We start from the raw sequence: 20079 nt of genomic DNA, 5'->3' as shown, positions 1-20079 counted from the left end.
TGCCCTAGCCACGCACACGCGCGCACACACACACACACCGCACCTCCCCGGGGCAGCTTGCCAGCCGCCCTGGCCCGCCGCGGGGCTGGAGGGCCGCAAGCCGACCCCTCGCCACCGCCCCGCTGCTGCCCCCTCTGCCCAGCGCCCGGAGCTGGACCTCCGCTCGCGGGCTGGGGGTCTGCGTCCTGGGTGTACGAGCCGAGCAGCCTCGGAACCGACTGGACTGAGCGCCCTACTCCACAAAGAGGGAGACTGAGGCCCAAGGCGAGAGCGATCCCCTCCGGTCCCAGGTTAGTTACTGGAACGCAGGTTCCCGGATCCCCAGGCCTTCATTTAGCCAAGCAGCACTGAAATGTTTGCAAAACAGACTCCTCGGGACCGGGTGGGTCATCCTCAGGGGCTAAACTGTGGCCCTTCCCCCAGGAAGGCCTGTGCACACGTGTACACAACGTTGTGAACACAATTTTCAGGGATCCTCAGACTCTTCCTCCGAAAGCGTCTCTGTTCTCCACTCCGGGTCCCTCCCAGAAGCCCCCCCAAATGCCACGGTCCCCTGCAACCCTCTGCTGAAGGCTGAGGTGAGCGAAGCTCTGAACCCGGAGAGGGCAGCTGCCAGTCGCCCCTGCAGCCCGCAGCCCCGGCCTATTGAAGTCTGGGCACTCTACCTGCGGGAAGTCCTCCGAATTTAAACAAAGTTGTAAGGCCTTTTTGTTGAAGTAAAATAAACAGAAGTAAAACTTCACATATCCTAAGTGTACAACTTGATGAAGTGTCACCAGACGAACACACCCGTATAACCAGCACTGTCTCAGGAAACAGAACGTTAACAGAGCTGGATGGCCCCCTGCTGCCCTCTTCCGGTCACTTCCCACCTCCCGCACAAAGACATCCATTATCTCCGCTTCTAACAACAGACACTAATTCTGCTGAGTTTTGAACTCTATAGAGATAGCATCATACAATAAGTACAATTTTGCATCTGGCTTCTTTCACTCAAGGTTATATTTGTAAGATGCATCTATATTGTCGTGTATGGTTGTCCTTCATGCCTTTTCAGTATTGGGTATTACCCCATGCTGTGTATGTAGCACACTTTATCTTTCCTGTTCAGGACCTAGGTTCTAGTTTGGGCTCCTAAAAACAGTGAGTGTTGCTATGAGCATCCTAGTAAATGTCTTTTAGCTCATAAAGGTATGCATTTCTGCAGGGTATTTCCCGGGAAGAGTAATTGCTGGGTTATAAAGTAGACATATGTTCAGCTTTAAAAGGTACTGTCAAACAGTTTTTCAAAGGGTTGAGCAATTAACACTCCACCTTAAGAGGATAAGAGTTTGGTTGCTCCACATTTTTGCCTTTTTGGTGGGAGAGTTGGTGGTTTTGCGCTGTAATTTTGAGTTTCTCTGACAACTAATGAGGTTGAGCATCTTTTTATAAGCTCACTGACCATCCAGAGGCCTTCTTGTGTAAAGCATTAGTTTCAGTCTTTTGCTCCGAATACAGTTTAAATAGACTTTCTACTGAATTAAGTTTGGGGACTGGCAATATAATAATTCAAACTACAAACCAAGACTCATCTAATAAAGCATCCTCAGAACTGGGCCTAAAAAATATAAGATTGTGTTATAATTGAACCTGAACAGTCTATCATCATTTTGACCCACCATAACTCTTTATTCTGCACCCTCTCCCCGTGTGCAAAGGGTGAATCTCTGCTAAGTAAATATTGTTGCTTGTTTCAGCCCCTACCAAGACTATGAAAAGTTCTTCCTTCTGGCAGAGATTAACCCTGCCCTCCACTAAGGCCAGAGGTGGCCCGGAGGGAGTCAGAAGAGACTGTAAATCACAGGAGAAGTCACATGGTCAAGGGCGTGAGACTGTAATACATAAATCTGGACTCTCCTTCCTCTCTCTGAAATACACACAACCCCCCTCAGAGGAAACAGCTTCTCCTCTTCCTTCTTCATCATACAGACATCGCCATCCTTGAATGATCCAATGGGAGATTGTCACCATTCCTCTCCTACTTCACATCACCTCTAGCCAACTGAGTTAGGTTTTCAGTTCAGGAAATGTGCATTGTCCCTCTCTGTGCCGCATGACTAGGAGTAGGGTGGAGTGAGGACAGGACCTCTTACATCTGGGCAGCTTCTAAAGTGACCCTCTGGGCTTCAGAGGGAGACCAGCTGGAACCCACTGAGAAAGGCATAGGAGCCTCAGTTACACAGGGTCTGGGCTGTGCAGAGAGTTTGTCACAGTCCCTGTTGACCGCAGCCCATCTGCTCATGAGCTGGAAATATCCAGCATCCTTCTGGTCAGAGATTCAAGCAATCTCTAGACCAGCAATCCCTTCTGAACATCATCCCAAAGGAAAGGAGGAACAAGTCCTCTCCTTGGTGAGACACTCATCAGGAGGTCCTTGGCATGGGATTTGCCCCAGAGACTGCGAAGGGGTAAACCCCGTCCTCTGGGCCTGCTGTGATGGTGACACATAAGTCCTGAAGCTACCCGCTGCGCCCACCCCATGCGGAAGACACTAGAGGGCAGAGATTCCGAGGTGGGTCTCTCAGCTACTTCTACTTCTCCTTCCACTCAAGGAATCCTTTGACCTCTCACTTTTGAAAACAAGAATAGCAGTCTCTTCCTCTTTTTAATATAGAGGAAACAGAATTTATGTAGTTTTCATGAGAACCTTTTATTGAACTTATACATACACATAAAGTGTGCAAATCATAAGTGTACAGCCTATGGATTGGCATGACGTGAACACACCCATGTAACTAGTACTCAGATAGAGAAGGAGAATATTACCAGTACCCCTAAAAGCACCCTCATCTGCGTTATGGTCACCAATGATCAAAAGTCATCATTATTCTGATTTTGAACACCATAGATGAGTTTCACCTATTTTTGTCCTTTATAAAAATGAAATCATAAAGTAAACACTGTTTTATGTCTAGCTTCTTTGTCTAAACATAATATTTGTGAGAGCCAACCATGCTGTTCACATATTGTAATTTGTTCATTCTCGTTGCTGTGTAGTCTTTCAGTGGAGAATCTATCAACGTCTATTGACGGACATTTGGTTTTTGTTGTTTTTTTTTTTATTTGAGGCTATTATGAAGTAATACTTCTGTGAAAATTCCTGCACGTGTCTGTTGGTGAACATGTGTGTGCATTTCTGTTGATATATACACAAGGATGCATTTGCTTGATCACAGGGTATGCCTATGTCAGCTTTCATAACTGCTGCCAGTTTTTTAAAGTGGTTGTACAATTTCCACTCTCCTCCCACTTCCAACAGAGTATGAAAGTTCCAGGTACGCTACATCCTTGCCAACACTTGGTTTGGGTTGACTTTAATTTTAGTTATTCTGGAGCACCTGATGAATTCACTGTAGTTTTAATATTAATTTCCCTGATGACTAACAAAGTTGGAAGCTTTTTCGTATGTTTATTGGCAATTTAGATTCTTATTTTATGATTGCTCATTATTCTATTGGATTGTCTGCTTATTTTTTATTGAGTTGTAGTTCTTTATATATTCTAGTTATGAGAACTTTGTTGGACATAGGTATTTCAAATATCTTCTTCCATTTTGTGGCTTTCTTTCTTTTAATGGTGTCTTTTTATAAACAGAAATTTTGAATATTTCCGAGTCCAATTTCAACACTTTCCTTTATGTTTAGCACTTTTAGTATACTATTTAAGAAATCTTTGCCTGTTCCAAGTTCAGGAAAATATTCTCCTATGTTTCCTTCTAAAATCTGTATAGTTTTACCCTTCACATTTAGATCTAGAATTCAGCTGGAATTGATTTTTTTTTAGACGTAGACAGATTTGTTTTCCATTCATGTGAAAGAGAAATTAGGTTAAAAGAGGCAGACGACTTTCTTAACATCACATTTTTTTTGCCCCAAATACTCACTCATTAGGTCTTCTTGAATTTAACAAATGATTTATAAACCCTCTCATTTTTGCTGTATAACTACAGTTATAAACTGAATGACTGGGAAAGCTAGCATAATGTCATAGAAGACAAGGCTGAGCCATATGGCCCAGATTTTTTTGGAACTGATGTTTGTGAATGGTGTGAGACGGGAGCCCGTATTCACTTTTTCTTCCACATATATGTCCCATTGACGCAACACCATTTACTGGAAAGGTAACTCCCTCCTCACTTCACTTTAGTCTAAACTGTGTCAAAAATCAGGTAGCTGTATACGTGTTTCTGGACTCTCCATGCTATTCTACTGGTCTATATATCACTCCTTCTGTTTGTATCTCACCGTCTCGATTTCTGTAGCTTTATAACAGGACTTGATATCTCACAGTGTAGAGTCCTCCAGCTCGTTCTCCTACAAGATGGACGTGGGCTTGTTTGTTCGTTGTTGTTGTTGTCTTGGCTTTCGCAGTTCCACATAAATTTTAGAATTGACATGTCAATTTCCAGAAAAAATACCTGCAGAGATTTGATTGGAACTATACAGAAATATAGGTCAGTTGGGGGGGATGTGACATCTTGGCAATATTAAGCCTTGCAATTCATGAATATGGTACATCCCTCCAGTTATTTAGGTCTTCGTCACCAGGTCTTCTCTTGATAATATTGTGCAGTATTCAGTTGAGAGGCTTTGCACATCCTTACTGGATTTGTTCCTAGATATAAGCTGGTTTTTTTTGGTGCTATTCCAAATGGTATCATGATTTTAATTCATTTTCTATTTGTTTGTTGCTGATATGTGAAAAAACAATAGGTTTTTGTATATTGACCTTGAATCCAGTGACCTTGCTAAATTATCTTATTAATTATAATAGTTTCTTTCGGATTTTCTGTGCACATCCTTATGTCTTTTGTGAGCAATGTCCGTTTTGTTTCTTCCTTTCTGATCCTTATAATTTTATTCTTTTTTGTATTTACTACACTGACTAGACTTTCCAGTACATTATTGCATAGAGGTAGTGATAGATGAAGAAAGTTTTCAACAATTCCCCGCTAGGTAAAACGTTTGCTGGTGTTTTGTTTGCTTTGTTCAGATATCAGTTAACATATTAAAGAAGCTCCCTTCCTTCCTGAGCTTCCTAAAATTTTTTTTTATCATGAATGGGTGTTGCTTTTTATCAGGTATTTTTTCCTGTGCCTATGGAGATAATTATATGATTTCTCCTCCTTTTCATGTTACTGTGGTAAACTATTCTAATTGATTTTTAAATGTTAAATCACTATTACATTCCTGGAATAAACCCGACTTGGTTGTCATGTATAATGCTTTTTATATGTTGTTGAATTTGAATTTCTAATATTTTGTTTATGATATTTCTGCATCTATCTCATCTTTTTTCATGAGACAAATCATTCTGTGGTTTTCTTTGATTTTACTGTTTGGTTTTAAGGTTATGATGGCTTGTAAAATGAATTGAGAAATGTTACCTCTTTTCTTATCTTGTGGAAGACATTCTGTAAGAGCAGTGTTATTTTCTTCTTAAATGTTTGGAAGACCTCACCAGTGAAGCCACCTGTGTCTAGAATTTTCTTTGTGGAAAAGTTTTTAATAACAGATCAAATTTCTTTAACAGCGAGAGAAATATTCAGATTTTCTGACTCTTCAAGTTCCTTCAAGGTAAGGTTTTTTTTCAAGAAATTTGTCCATTTCATCTAAAGTTCAAATTCATTGATTTAAAGTTGTTCACAATATTATCTTTATACTTTTTTTATGTTTACCAGTTTACTATAAAGGATACAGACAGACAGCCAGATGAAGAGGTTCATTGGTGAGGTCTAGAAGAGGCCCAGGCACAGGAGCTTCTGTCCTTGAGGAACGGGGGCGCACCACCCTCCCAGCACGCTGATGCCTTCACCAACCTGGAAGCTCTTCACGTGTGGAGGATTCTTGCTATAATCCTCTTTTTCATTGCTGGCATTGGTAATTTATGTTTTCTCCTTTTCCTCGATTGGTATTGCCAGAGATTGGCATTATCTATTTTATCAGTCTTCACAGAGAGCCAACTTTTGGCTTTCTTGATTTTCTCTATTGTACATTCATCCGTTATTTCATTGATTTCTTCTCTCTTGACTTTCTTTGGGTTTTGTTCTTTTTCTAGTTTATATAAAAGGAAGCTAGTATTATTGATTTTCAGCCTCTATTCCACTCTAATACAGGCGTTGAAGGCTATAAATTCCCTATAACCACTCTTTTTCTTGATATGTTATATCCTTATGCTTATCCAGTTCAAAATGTATTCTAATTTTCATTGTCATTTCTTATTTGATTCATAGTTTATTTAGAAATGTATCGCTTGATTTCCAATGTCTGTAATTTCCTAGTTATCTCATGCTGTTTAGCGTAATTCCACTATGGTAAGATATACACTGAACAATTTCAGTCTTTTGAAATGTGTTGAAGTTTGTTTCATGGCCTAACACATAGTGACATTTTACTGTTTAGGGTGCATTTTAAAAAAATGAATATTCTGTGGTTGTTGGGTAAAGTGTTTTATTTATGTATATATGTATATACCATATATATTATATGTATATTATTTTTTATGTGTTTTATTTATGTATATTTGTACGTTATGTTATATATAAATAAAATACATATGCGCAAATATATGTATAGTGTGTGTGCATATACATATATGTATATATATCCCTATTTGAAAATTGTGTTGTTCAGTTCTATTTTTTGGGGGGGGGGGTCCGATTTTTCTATTAGCACTCGAGAGAGGTATGTTAAAGTTCCCCACTATGACTATGGATCTGTTTATTTCTTCTTTTAATTCTGCCAACTTCTGCTTTATGTATTTTAAAACTATGTTTTTGAGTGCATACATATTTGGGAGTGTGAGATCTGACTGGTGAGTTAGTCCCTTTCTTATTGTGATCATTGTGAAATGCCTCTTTTTATCTCTAGTAATGTTTCCTGTCTTAAAGTCTTCTTTGTCTAATATTGGTATAGTTACAACATCTTTCTTTTGGCTATTGTATGCATGGAGTATGTTTTAATCCTGTTGCGTTCAGTGTTTTAGTGTCCTTATATTTGAAGTGTGTCTTTTATAAGCAGCATATATTTTTTAAATTCCATCTGACCATCTTAGACTCTTTTTTTTGAGGAAGATTAGCCCTCTGCTAACATCTACCACCAATCCTCCTCTTTTTGCTGAGGAAGACTGGCCCTGAGCTAATATCCATGCCTATCTTCCTCTACTTTATATGTGGGATGCCTACCACAGCATGGCTTGATAAGCAGTGCATAGGTCCACACCCGGGATCCGAACCAGCAAACCCCAGGCTGCCAAAGCGGAATGTGCAAACTTAACTGCTGCACCACGGGACCAGCCCCTCATCTTAGACTTTTAATTGGCATATATAGTTTGTTGACATTTAATGTAATTACTGATATATTTTGGTGTTATTCACTGCCTTACTACGGAGATGCATCACTTAACCATGGGAATATATTTGAGAAATTTGTTGTTAGGCGGTCTCATCGTTGTGTGAACATCATAGTGTGTACTCACACAAGCCTAGATGGTATAGCCTACTACACACCTAGGCTATATGGTACTAATTTTATGAGACCACTGTCATATGTGCAGTTCATTTTTGACTGAGAGATCGTTATGCAGAGCATGACGGATTTGCTTTCTACTTGGCTAACCATTTTTTTTAAAAAAGATTTTATTTTTCCTTTTTCTCCCCAAAGCCCCCCAGTACATAGTTGTGTATTTTTAGTTGTGGGTCCTTCTAGTTGTGTGGCACGTGGGATGCCGCCTCAGCATGGCTTGACTAGCGGTGCCATGTCCGCGCCCAGGATTCTAATCGGCAAAACCCTGGGGCCACTGAAGCGGAGCGCACCAACTTAACCACTCGGCCACGGTGTTCCCTTTCTTCTCTTGTCTTCTTTTAGATTAATCAATCTTTTAATTTGTCCATCCTTTCCCCTCTATTCACTTGTTAATTACATTTTCTTTTCCTTTTCTTTTAGTGAATACCCAATAGATTACAACATACACCCTTGATTTATCATAGTGTAAAAACACTATCACTTCTACAAGTTCCTTGCTAATGCTATGGACTTTGTAACATTTTAAGTGCATTTCCTCTCTTCTGTCTGCTGTGTTATTGTTATGCACTTTTAATTACATTTATACTTTGGAATGTCATAAAATATTATTAAGTCAATATTTATTTACAACCACATATTTCCTCTTTTCATTGCTCTCCACTCCTTCCTCAATTTCTATCTTTCCATCTGGGGTCATTTTTATTCTGTCTGAAGAATTCTGGGGGCCGGCCCCATGGCTGAGTGGTTAAGTTCGTGCGCTCCACTTCGGTGGCCCAGGGTTTCACCGGTTCAAGTCCTGGGTGCGGACATGGCACCACTCATCAAGCCATGCTGAGGCGGCGTCCCACATGCCACAACTAGAAGGACTCACAACTAAAAATACACAACTATATACTGGGGGGCTTTGGGGGAAAAAGGAAAAATAAAAATTTTAAAAAAAAATTCTTTTCCCTTAGTACAAATCTAGCAAAGAATTTTCCCACAGTTTTAAATGTTTTTAACTAACAGTTTTGTACGATGTTTTTGCCCCACTCAGTATAATATTGTACTCTGTTAATTATTTTCTTTCTTAACTTTAATAATGTCATTTTATTGTTTTCTTTTGTCCATAATTTCTGTTGAGAAGTCAACTAAGTCAACTGTTGCTCCTTTGAAGGTAATGTGTCTTTTTCCTCTGGCTGCTTTTAAAATATTCTCATCATCTTCTTTATTTTCTTTGGTGGGTCCCTGATGTGCCTTACTGTGACTTTACTCTAGCTATGAATATATGGGTGAATATATGAACTGTTTTTCATCGCTTTTGGAAAATTCTCAGCCATTATTTGTTTAAATGTTCCTCTTGCCTCTTGTTTCTTCTACTTCTGTGACTATAATCCTATGTGTAGTAATCTTCTTAAAATACGCACATATATCATGCTTTTTCTGTATTTCTATTCTTTCTTTTTTTCTCACTGTGCTTTAGTTTTATATTGACCTGTCTTCCAGTTTACTAATCCTCTCTTCTGTGCATCTATTGTACTCTTAAATTCATTTATCAAGAAATTAACATCAATTATTGCCTTTTTCAAGTAAACTCACATCTTAGATTCTCTTCTGGAGTAAAACAGGCTCTTTGTTGCTTATGAGGTTATTTCTGAGTTATAAAAGTTGTCTTTCCATGTTTTTGTAGTTCCTGGATTCCCTCACTCAATCTTGGCTGCCACAGTCATACAGACAGAAAGTGCCAGGATACTTTTTCTTGCATCTGGAGTGGAATTATTGCCTTTTTCACTTCTAGAATTTCCATTTGATTTCTTATTTATATACTCCAATTCTCTGATGAAATTCTCCATCCCTTCTGCTATTTTCACCATCTTTTCCCCTGTTTTCCCCACACTTTACTCTATTTTCTTGGCCTTATTGATCATAGTTTTTAAGGGTCCTTGTCTGTCTGCTAATTGAAATATCTGGATTATTTGCAGGTATATTTATTTTATGTGTCTTTCTATCAGTTTTTTGGACATATAGTTCTCTTGGCATGCCTTTTACTTTTTGCTTGAACAACTGGACATTGTGTACGAAATTTTTTAGAAGCTCCAGATGATATACATCATTTCCAAGGTACATTCAGTCTTTTAAGAAAATAAAATGAGGACTGATCACTTTGATCCACTCAGATTGGGCTGAACCAAGGCTAGGCTGCAGTTTGGGTGCCCTCTCTAATGCCAACTGAAAGCCTGGTGTGGTAGACAGAATAATGGCCCCCCCGAAGATGTCCATGTCCTAACCCACAAACTGTGGAAATGCTGCATTTCGTGGCAGGGCCATTCAGGTTCCAGCTAGAATTAAAGTTGCTAATCAGGTGGCTTTGGGATGAAGAGATTATCCTGGATTATGTGGGTAGGCAAAGGTAATCGTAAGAGTCCTTTAAATGTGGAAGAGGGAACCAAAAGAGTTAGCGTCTGAGTGCTGCAATGTAAGAAAGACCCTGGGGGTCGGCCGGTGGCGCAGCGGTTAAGTGCACATGTTCCGCTTTGGCGGCCCGGTGTTCGCTGTTTGGGATCCTCGGTGCGGACATGGCACCGCTTGGCAAGCCATGCTGTGGCAGGCGTCCCACATATGAAATAGAGGAAGATGGACACGGATGTTAGCTCAGGGCCAGTCTTCCTCAACAAAAAGAGGAGGATTGGCAGCAGATGTTAGCTCAGGGCTAGTCTTCCTCACACACACACACAAAAGAGTCTGCCATTCCTGGCTTTGAAGATGGGAGTGGGTGGGACCATAAGCCAAGAAACATGACCAGCTCTAAAGTTGGAAAAGGCAAGAAAATGGATTCTCCTGTCAAGCCTTCAGAAAAGAGCACAGCCCTACTGACACCTTCAACTTTGCCCAGTGAGACCCATTTTTCACTTATGACCTACAGAACTATAAGATAATAAATTTGTGTTATTTTAAGCCACTAAGTTTGTGGTAATTGTTACAGCAGCAATAGGAAACAAATATACCTGGTCTATTCCTTGGACCCTCTACAGAGTGGAATTGTCCCTTTTGCCTCCCATCCATGGAGCTTCAAATTGTGCCAAATATCCAAAGGGGAAAATGAGTCATCTGTCAGGCTTAGTTCTCTGCACCTCCCTTCTCACTGGGACCTTGCCTCCACTTCTGCCATTTCCAGCCCCGGACTGCCAGAGCTCTGCTAGCAGTGCCCCCAGCTCAGGTGAAGCCAAATGCCTCTTGCCTTGTGCCCAGAAGTGGCAGGTTCCCCCAGGGAGATGTGACTGCAGAATGTCATCTCACCTCTCTGTGTTATCCCCTCCCCTTCCAGAAAGTTGGCCCCTCTAGTGTCTAATGCTCTTAAATAGATGTTTTTTGGGTGCTGTATCCACATCTTGTAGATGCACTCAACAAGGGCACAATTCCTGCAAACCTACTTCATCACGACACAAGCACAAGTGCGGACTACATTAGATACTAATTTTTAACTTTCATTTTTTAAAACTCTAGTATATTATTTCTGAATGAATGAATTTCACAGGTTATTGTGCTCATTTATAACCACCCTAGCCCTTCCTTCATTTATTCATAACTTTGAAAGGAAATAGGGTCTCTGAGAGTGGAGACCACATTTTTCTTGTTCAACACACTAATCCTAGGTTGGAAAATAGTGCCTGGGATAACATAGGGCTCAAAAAAAGTGATCGAATAGATGAATAAGTGCACATAAATGACTGTCTCAAAAGTAGGTTGAGCAATCTTCTCTGCAGACCTGTGGACAAAAGGCAAATAGGGTCCAGAGGTGAACATTCCTCTCAAGGTTAATGATCCACCTAAAACTAACACAGCCCAAATCCATCAGGGCCAAGGTGCCCTCTGACCTCTGAGTGGAGCAACCTACAAAAACTTCCTATGTACAGGGACAAGGTCACATTGCAAAGGAAGGAACCCAAAGTGTTCAAGCCATCTCTGTTGCATTGGCACAAACTCTCACAATACAGAGCAGAAGGGTAGAAGATCGTGCTGTAGGAAAGAATTTAAAGATGTCATGGCAAGAATGGCCTTGGAAAATTAAGAATTTGTAAATTTATCATGAACTGTGTACCAGGCACTAAGCTGATTTTCAAATATTAATTTATAGTAACCCTATAGGTAAATGCTATTCTCATTCCCATTTCATACAGGAAGAAAATGAAGCACAGAGAAGTTAAGTAACTTGCCCAAGGTCAGACAACTAGTACACATCAGAGCCAGCGTTCAAACTAGGCAGCTTGCTTCCATAGTCAATGCTCTTCTCCATGTGGCCTCTGGCATTTGTCTCTGGAGTAATTTCACTCTTTCCTCTTTCCAAGGGCTTTGTAGTAACAGAGACAATTTTTGAATTGGCAAAACAGTTTTCCAAATCTTGCCAAGTTCAGAATTGACTAGGTTAGTACTAGCTGCCATAACAGATAAAGCTCCAAATCTCAATGGTTTAACATGATGGCAGTTGACTTCTGGCTAATATAAAGCCCAACTGGCAGCAGGGGTGGTAATTTGTTGGAGAGGCAGGGGTGGGGAGCTCACCTTCATAGTTCTGGTCGGTCGTTCAGAGATCCAGACGGAGGGAGGCTCTGCCATTTTCAACATGGGGCTTCCAAGAACGCCCTGTGTGTTGACACCCAGAATAAGGAAGAGTGTGGAAGGTAGTACAAGAGTCTTGTTTATGGACCAGGCCTGGAAGTAATAAACATCACTTCTACCTGTAGTCTATTGGCCATAACTCAGCGCATGAGCACATCTAAATGCAAAGAGGAGGGGAATTGGAATCCCTGCCTGGGCAACTTCTTCCCAGCAACAACACGCACTGTGAAAGGGAAGCATACATCTTGGATCTTTTGTCTTAGACTGCCCCCAGAAAACAGACTTTTAGACACGACTTTTCAAATGTTTTGTTTAGTGAGTAAAGAAACACAGGTAAGAGAATGAGGAAGTGAGATAAGAAAAAGAAGGCATCTAAAGGATGTATTATGTCAGCTACCACGTGGAGACCAGGGCTTAATTCCACTGGGGAAACTCTGAGAGCCACGGTAGAATATCCCATCCCAGGAGTTTGCAAACAAGAGTCTTTGTACACCAATTCCTGTCAGTCATTGAGGGTTTTTTCCATGGGTCGTAAGTCCTCTTGCCCTTTGGCCTACTGTGTAGGTGGCAAAGCAGACTCCTGGTGTCAGAGAATGCCTTCATACAAACACACATGCTGGCATCTGGAAGTTTCCCAATGTGTTTAAGAGTGGTAAGGTGGAGGGGATATGTGTGGGTAGCTAAGGGTCTGCTAAATGGTCTCTGCCAGAATCCACCATAGGCCAGAATCCAGTGACAAATGGACTAAAAACACAAGTTGCTGCCCACCCCTCCCCTGCCCTGTTGCATACCTGATATACAATGCTGGGGCAGGGACAGAATAACTACAATAAAACTCCCTTCCAGAAAGGGGAGGAGAGGAGGCCCGTAGCCATTGCTGGGCAGTATCAACTCTGAAGTCCTACCGGGCAGGCACTGGCTCCTCTGCCTGATTAGATTCAGATTCAGCTCTCTGAAAGTAGCTCCTTCACTCACTGCTCTCTAAGGTCCCTGGCACCTCTCTCTGGGAGGGTCTTCCTTTTCCATTATCCTCTCTCGCCATTTCTGGAGAGGTATGGAGGAGTTTGTGCTCCTTGGGGGCTGGATGACTTTTCACCCACTTCTGCCTATGCAAGCTTGAAGACTGTATCAAAGTTCGAATACTCCAGGCTTCTGGTTTCTTCACAAAGCAATTATCTCAAAACTCTAGTAAACTTCAGGTCTATTTGCTTCCAGTCAGTTTCATGCGGTAGTGGGGGACGTCTCACATATGAGACAAGGGCAAGGGCAAGGGCAAGGCCTGACTGATTAGACTGGTGAAGAAACATGAGACACTTTTAGATTTAGATGGTTTATTACTTCTATAGATGGGAAAAAAGAAGAAGAAGCCAAAGGTGCCGGCTCCCCGGGTCCTCCTCCCAGATGCCAAAAAAGATGCCACTGAGACAAAATGGGCTATTATGGGAAGTCCTATTGCTGAGGAACCAAATTAGATAGCAGCTAAGTGGTTTCATAATCTGCAGCTCTATTCTGAGGGGAGTGGTGCAGAAAACTCGATACCTCATCAGAATCTGGGAGGTGATGAGAAACTACCTGACGACAGCTTCCGGGGAAGGGGGGGAGTGGGGTGGCGGAAGACAAGTGGGAGGTGGCCTCCCAGCTAGCAGCTCCTTAGAGGCCTCCTTTCCTCTCGTGTTCCAGCAGGAGCACATGGTGTTTAGCTGAGGCTCAGACATGCTGTAATTCCAACCTCTGCCTACGTGGATATGTGCAAGGTTGCCAGGAAGCCATAGCAGAGCTGTTCCCCTATGGTAGTAACCACACCTGCTGTTCTCTCCTATGCTAATTTTCAAGCCTGGTTGCTATCCTTGGCCCCATACGTCTCTCTCTCTCAACTGATGATGCCTACCCAGCTTGGGTAGGAGGACCGTATTCTTAACTAGATCTTTTCTACATGGAAGGGTTGTAATGGACATTTGTTGCCAAAAACCTCTCTCAGCTTTATCTCTTGTTTTCAGGGCCTAGATACAGTCAGCTTTTCCAACCTTGCAAAATGCCACATTTGTGGATTTTTTAATTCCTTTTCATTTTTTGCTTGCAAACAAGCCAATTCTTCCCTGAGTTTGTCTCTTTCTTATAATATCTAATTAAATGCAGCCAATAGAGTGAGCCCCAGTGGCCTAGTGATTAAGTTTGGTGCACTCTGCTCTGGTGGCCCAGGTTCAGTTTCTGGGTGCAGATCTACACCACTCATCTGTCCGTGGCCATGCTGTGGAAGCAGCTCACATACAAAAAAAAAAAAAAGAGGAAGACCGTCAATAGATGTTAGCTCAGGGCTAATCTTCCTCAGCAAAAATAAATAAATAAATAAATAAATGCAGCCAGTAGCAACCAACATGTGCCACTTACGTTCCATTTTGCCTCCTCTTCCTACACCTCAGCAGACTCAGTAGGCCTATGCTCTACCTTCCAAGTTACTGAAGACAACCATTTAAACAAATGTTTTGCACTGCTATTTCTGCAGCAATAAAGATCATTTACTAATTTCATTTTTAAACTATACATCCTTTTATTTATACATATTTATTCATTTACAGCTCTGGAAACGTAAATATAAAACCCTCAGAAAATCTATTTTTAGTTTATCTTTTAATTTTGATAAATCTTCTCTATATAGTAAAATATAACAGAAATAAATACTTATACTCCCACCACCTATATTTTAAAAGTAACTATTTTGTCACATTTGTTTCCTGTGTTTTTTCATTCTACAAACAGATAAAGTTCCCTTTAATCCTACTCCTAGCAGGGTGTGGAGTGTCTGGTTCTAGGTGACAAAACTGACAAAGAAACAGGGGGGTGATCCTAAATGTCAGGGAGGTAAGGGAAAAGTTAATCCTTGAACCCATTTTCTGAGGCAGCTTCCTGAGGGCACATCACAACTATTCTTCGTTTTCACCAAAATCTTCATGGACCACAACCCATGTCACCACTTTCACCCTTTCCTAAACGATTGCTGTTCAAGCAAACTTTAAAAAGTGCATCAGAACCTCCTGGAGGGCTTGTTAAAGCACAGAACGCTGGAACCCACCCCAGAGTTCCTGACTCAGCGTGTCCAAAGTCAGGCCCAAAACTTTCATTGCTAAGAAGTTCTCAGGTGATGCTGAGGCAGCTGGTCCAGGCACCACACTGGATAGAGAACCACTGTTCTCGCTAATGCCCAGGATTAGGTACTTCAGGGACAGATACAGACCCTCTCTGCCTATGTGGAGACACAGACGGGAGAACCTGTCACCTGGCCTCATACTCTAAAGACGAGTCGACTCCCCTGCTATTCAAATCCAGCTGCTAAAACCTACGGGATTGATCTCATTGTCCTCGTCCACTTCATTAGAAGCATCTATGAATCTCCTCCTCTGGAGAGGCCTCCACTGAGCCCCACAAATGTCAGGAACGGGCTCCTGCCTGGGTGCTGACCTTCGTGCAGAGAAGGGCAGGCAGCATGTGACAAGGACCAGTGTGGTGTGTCAGGAAGGGGACAAGGTTTCCAGTCATGGTGCTGCCTCTTCTCAAGCCCAGGTGCGGCCACATCCTGGCTGTGTGGCCCTGGGCGAGTCACACAGTCCCTGAGCCTCTCTTTCCCCATCTACATAGCACAGGACAGTGATGCCCACATACCAGAGAAGTGCTGAGTAAACGGGAATAGTGCAAGCAGGAGTCTTTGATCTACTGTAAAGCACCACAGCTTCATGAAGCTTTGCGCCTTTACAATTAAGTGCGGCATCTCCTTTTTTTTTTTTTTTTTTTTTTACACCTCTAGTAACTTTTGTTTATTTCTAAAGCTTTCTTCACCCTCTCCTCAACAACGGGCCTTTATTTTTGAGTCCCAGGGTTACTGATCTGACTCACCTTCCACGGGTGTATGCACACACGTAGACTCAAGCTGCCCACTGCCATCTGTAGGCACTAAAAAGAAAAACAAGAACAATCGAGGTATATGGCATTAAACTCTCACTTTACTCAATCCACCGTCATAAGCTTCTCAATCTCAAGAGTCAAGAATAAAACGAGGAGAAACACTAACTAAACAGCTTGTCGTTGGTCATCAACAAGATTCTGCCGTCCCATTTTACCTCCTCTCCCCCGATCTTTGCCATTTGAACATTAGGTTCCATCCCAGAATCTCGCCAACACTCAGGGAGCTATAGAGAAAGGAAATGAGATGATCATTGAAAGGGGAGGTCTTGGCAAAGACCCCTTTGCACTAGGCGTGTAATGCAAGTCATCCTGACTTATTTCTTCCCTTCAGGCCTCTTGGCTGTGCTAGGCGGTGACTATATTCCTGCTACATTGGAGGAGAAAGAACCCAGGCTGTAGAGTCAAAAAGACGTGGACGCCATCTTAATTCTACGACTTACTGTGTGACCTTGGACACATCATTTAACTTACCTAAGCCTCAGCTTTGACATCTGTAAAATGCAGATACCATAGATTTGTTCTGAATGGTAATATATGGTTTTGCGCGCACTGCCTGGCAGGCGGCAGGTGCACAACACTGAGGACGCCCTGTTCTTCGCTGCCTTTCCTTCGCCCCGGGTGGCACCTCCTCTAAGGTACTGCGGCCCCTAGCCGCGGTCCCCAGCCCTGGGCGCTGGACCATGCTAAGCCGACCCGGCCAGCCCTTCAAAGCCCTGAGCGCCAGGCGGTGCTGCCCAAGGCCGCCGAGAACTCTCTCCAACTAACACGCCCCGCCTCCTCCCGCAGCGGCGGTGGCGTCACTTCCGACGGAAGAGGCGGGCGCGTCCGCGCGTTGGCGCGAAAGTCGGTTCCCGGCCCCGGCTGTTTCCGGGTTCTGCCGTAGCCTCGGGCCGGGGGCGCCGCGGCGGGCGGGCGGGTGTGCGCCGTGGGGGCGCCCGACCCCACCCGCCGCCCCACAACCCCTACCCAGGCTCAGCCGAGGTGAGTGCGGCCGGAGCGGGACCCCAGCGAAGGGCCCGGCGCCTCTTCTGGCCTCGGGGTTCTTGTTTCCGGCCCTGGTAACCGGCCCTCGGACGGGCGGTGGGACTCGGGCCCCGAGGGACGTGGCTGCGGCTGCACCGAGAGCCGGGCCTTTCCCTGGGAGCTGGGGAGCCGGAGCGGCCGGCCCTATAGGCGGCATGTCCTGCTAGCTGGCTTCCAGGTTTATATAAAAGCCGTTTACCGAGGGGTGGACAGGCTTTGAGGGCCGTGGAGACGCGCGGGGACAGATTCGTTGTGTGTGTCCCTAAGCCAAGTGCAATTGAATGCCCTTTAGCTTAGGGGACTTAGAGCCCCATAGTAAAGGCCCTCAGTGTATTCAGTGTAGGGACATTAATTTCATTCTCTGATTTGCAAGGATTGGTGTTGTCATCTTTTCCCTTGACTTTGCCCACATTCCTGCGTTTCTTGAAAAGATCGTGGACGAGTCCATGAGCGAGGCCAGAATGCCAATCTCTAGGCATTCTTGTCTGTGCATTAAAATAGGTGCTTTAAACATTTAACTCCGTACTTGATGTGTTTCTGTTCTCGTTAATGGTTCCTTTATTTTGACAGTTCAAAAATGTCCAGAAATGAGAAAGAACCGTTTTTGGTGAAGTTTTTAAAGTCTTCAGACAATTCTGAATGTTTTTTTAAAGCTCTTGAGGTAAGGATAGTTGACAACGGCTTGTTTGAATCTGTGAATTCATTTTCTTGTTTTTAGTGTTTTTGATTTGTTGTGCTTTTTATGTCTTCATAACAGCTTATTTTCATAGTAATTTACTGTAGTCTGCATTAATATAGATACATCATTCTTACGTATTTTTGAATTGATGTAAGTATATCATTATTATGTATCTTGGGGGGCTTGAAATCTATCAGGACATTTCTCTTGAAAGTGACAGATCTGCTTTTCTTGAAAATTAAGTTGCTTTCTTTTGTCTGCTACCCAGAGTAGACCTTTGTGTGCTGAAAATATTTGAATCGGTCATGTACTGGTTACACTTCATCTTTTGGTTAATTGTTAAAAGTGTGTTTCGTCCTTTACAGTAGAATATGGGAGGATGTAGGGTAGTATAGAGCCGGGCTACTCACTGGCTCCAGCAGCCTCCGCATGGCCTGACACTTTGTTCGAAATGCAGATCCTAGGGCCCCACCTCAGACTTACCAGTTAGAATCTGCAGTTTAACAAGATTCGCAGTGCGATTCCTGTGTACATTCAAGTCTTAAGAAGCACTGATGTAGCACGTTTTTCTTCAAAGTTCATTCATTCAGCAAGTACTTATTGAATGTCCGTGATCTGATAAGCACTATTTTAGTACTTGTGACACAGCAGTGATCAGAGCAGGCAAAGATCCATGCTTTCTCAGCTTACATTCTGTTCCAGCAGGAAGAAATAGACATTGATCAGACATGATAAATGAGTAAAGTATATAGTATGTTGCAAGATGCTAAGTGCTATGGGAAGAGAAAAGAGCAAAACAGGTTAAGGGTTCTGGAGGATGTTTGTTGGGGGAGAAGGAGAAGAGAAGGTTACGACTTTAAATAGAGTGTGATCAGGGTAGGCTTTGTGGAGAAGATGACGTTTGAGTACACTTGGAGGAGGTGAGGTAGCCATGTGGATATCTGGGGAAGAAAGATTCAGGCAGAGGGAACAAGCGTACACAGGCCGCTGGGAAAGTGCTTGGAGAGTCTGTCCAATATAGTGTGGCTCTAGTGTGGTGAGCAAAGGGTGGGGGGAGAATATTAAGGGATGCTTCAGAGAGTAAGAGTAAAGGGGTCGTGTAGGGCCATGTGGACCATTATAAACACTTTAGCTTTTTCTTTCGGTGAGATGGAGAGCCACTGGAAGGGTTTAATCAGAAGAGTAACATGATCTGAGTTAACCGTTTAAAAGGATCACTCTTAAGTATTTAACATACGAACTTCAAGATTGGTTCAGAAAATGAGTGCTTACTAGGTGCCAGGATATGGTGGCAAACAAGGTAGATGATGAAACTGTCATTCTTATAAAGGACACTCTATATAAAACCTCTATATACGTAATATCAATGTTATTTTTCTTCATAAAATAGACTAGAGGGATGGGGAAGCGTATTTTAGAAGGCATGATCAGGAAAGGCATCTCTGAGGAGGTGACATTTGAGCAGATCTGATTGAAGTGGGGGATCAAGTCAGGTGAAGGCCTGGGAGAAGAGTATTCCAGGCAGTGGGAGCCAGAGCAAAGCCTTTCCATGAGGTCCTGCTTAGCTTGTTCCAGGCCTAGAAGAAAACAGGAGTGGCTAGAGTAAGCAAGAGGGATGAGCGGTAGAAGGTCAGAGGGGAGATGGGCAGGGCTGAGACTCAGGTCTGTAGGCCATTGTAAGGAACGTGGATTTTATTGAGTGTGGTGGGAAGCTCTTGGAAGTTTTTGAGCAGGGAATGACATGACCTGATTACTAGCTCCTGCACGGAGAATAGATTTAGGGCAAGGGAGAGAGAAGGAACCACTTTGGAGACGTCTGCAGAGGGCCAGGTGACAGATGATGGTAGCTTTCAAGAGGGAAAAAGCTAGATTGAGATGGATTTTGAAAATAGAATTCATAGGACTTAAATACCAGTGAATAATTTCTGGTGTCTTCTTATTTCATTCTTCTCTCAGTCAATAAAAGAGTTCCAATCAGAAGAATATCTTCAGATTATTACAGAAGAAGAGGCATTGAAGATAAGGGAGAATGATCGATCACTTTATATCTGTGACCCTTTTAGTGGCATTGTCTTTGATCACCTCAGAAAGGTTTGCTAACTTTTAGTGTGTTCCTTTGGTAATCTGTTTTTTGGTTTGTTTGTGCTCCAGTGAACATAGTTCTTTACTGATCATGAAGTATTATGCACATTATGAATCCAGAGGGATCTTTTGCTTTTGGGAAATGAGAATAGTATTTTTAAAGGCTAATTATGTTAC

The 20079-nt window shown here is 42.7% G+C and overlaps 1 protein-coding gene and 1 long non-coding RNA gene across 6 annotated transcripts in view; both read left to right on the top strand.

The window, feature by feature from the left end:
* Positions 1-77: 77 nt before the first annotated feature.
* On the top strand, positions 78-6406 carry LOC124229842 (uncharacterized). Its single transcript, XR_006886007.1, has 3 exons — positions 78-290; positions 5575-5618; positions 5723-6406. It is a non-coding gene; the product is annotated as an uncharacterized LOC124229842 (long non-coding RNA).
* A 10556-nt stretch (positions 6407-16962) lies between these two features.
* Positions 16963-20079, top strand: part of TOPBP1 (DNA topoisomerase II binding protein 1) — a 61488-nt gene continuing 58371 nt past the window's right edge. For 3 of the 5 annotated variants that reach the window (XM_046676177.1, XM_046676185.1, XM_046676171.1), the window contains exons 1-3: positions 16963-17099; positions 17712-17802; positions 19777-19911. In XM_046676177.1, the coding sequence (XP_046532133.1) occupies positions 17719-17802; positions 19777-19911 (219 nt within the window). In that variant the 5' untranslated portion in view covers positions 16963-17099; positions 17712-17718. Of the gene's footprint in view, positions 17100-17711; positions 17803-19776; positions 19912-20079 lie in introns of those variants that run through there. The other 2 variants (XM_046676194.1, XM_046676201.1) reach the window with 2 other exon arrangements.

Source organism: Equus quagga, chromosome 1 (genome assembly GCF_021613505.1).
Source record: "Equus quagga isolate Etosha38 chromosome 1, UCLA_HA_Equagga_1.0, whole genome shotgun sequence".
Classification (NCBI taxonomy): Eukaryota; Metazoa; Chordata; class Mammalia; order Perissodactyla; family Equidae; genus Equus; species Equus quagga.
This window is presented reverse-complemented; position numbering and strand designations above follow the sequence as displayed.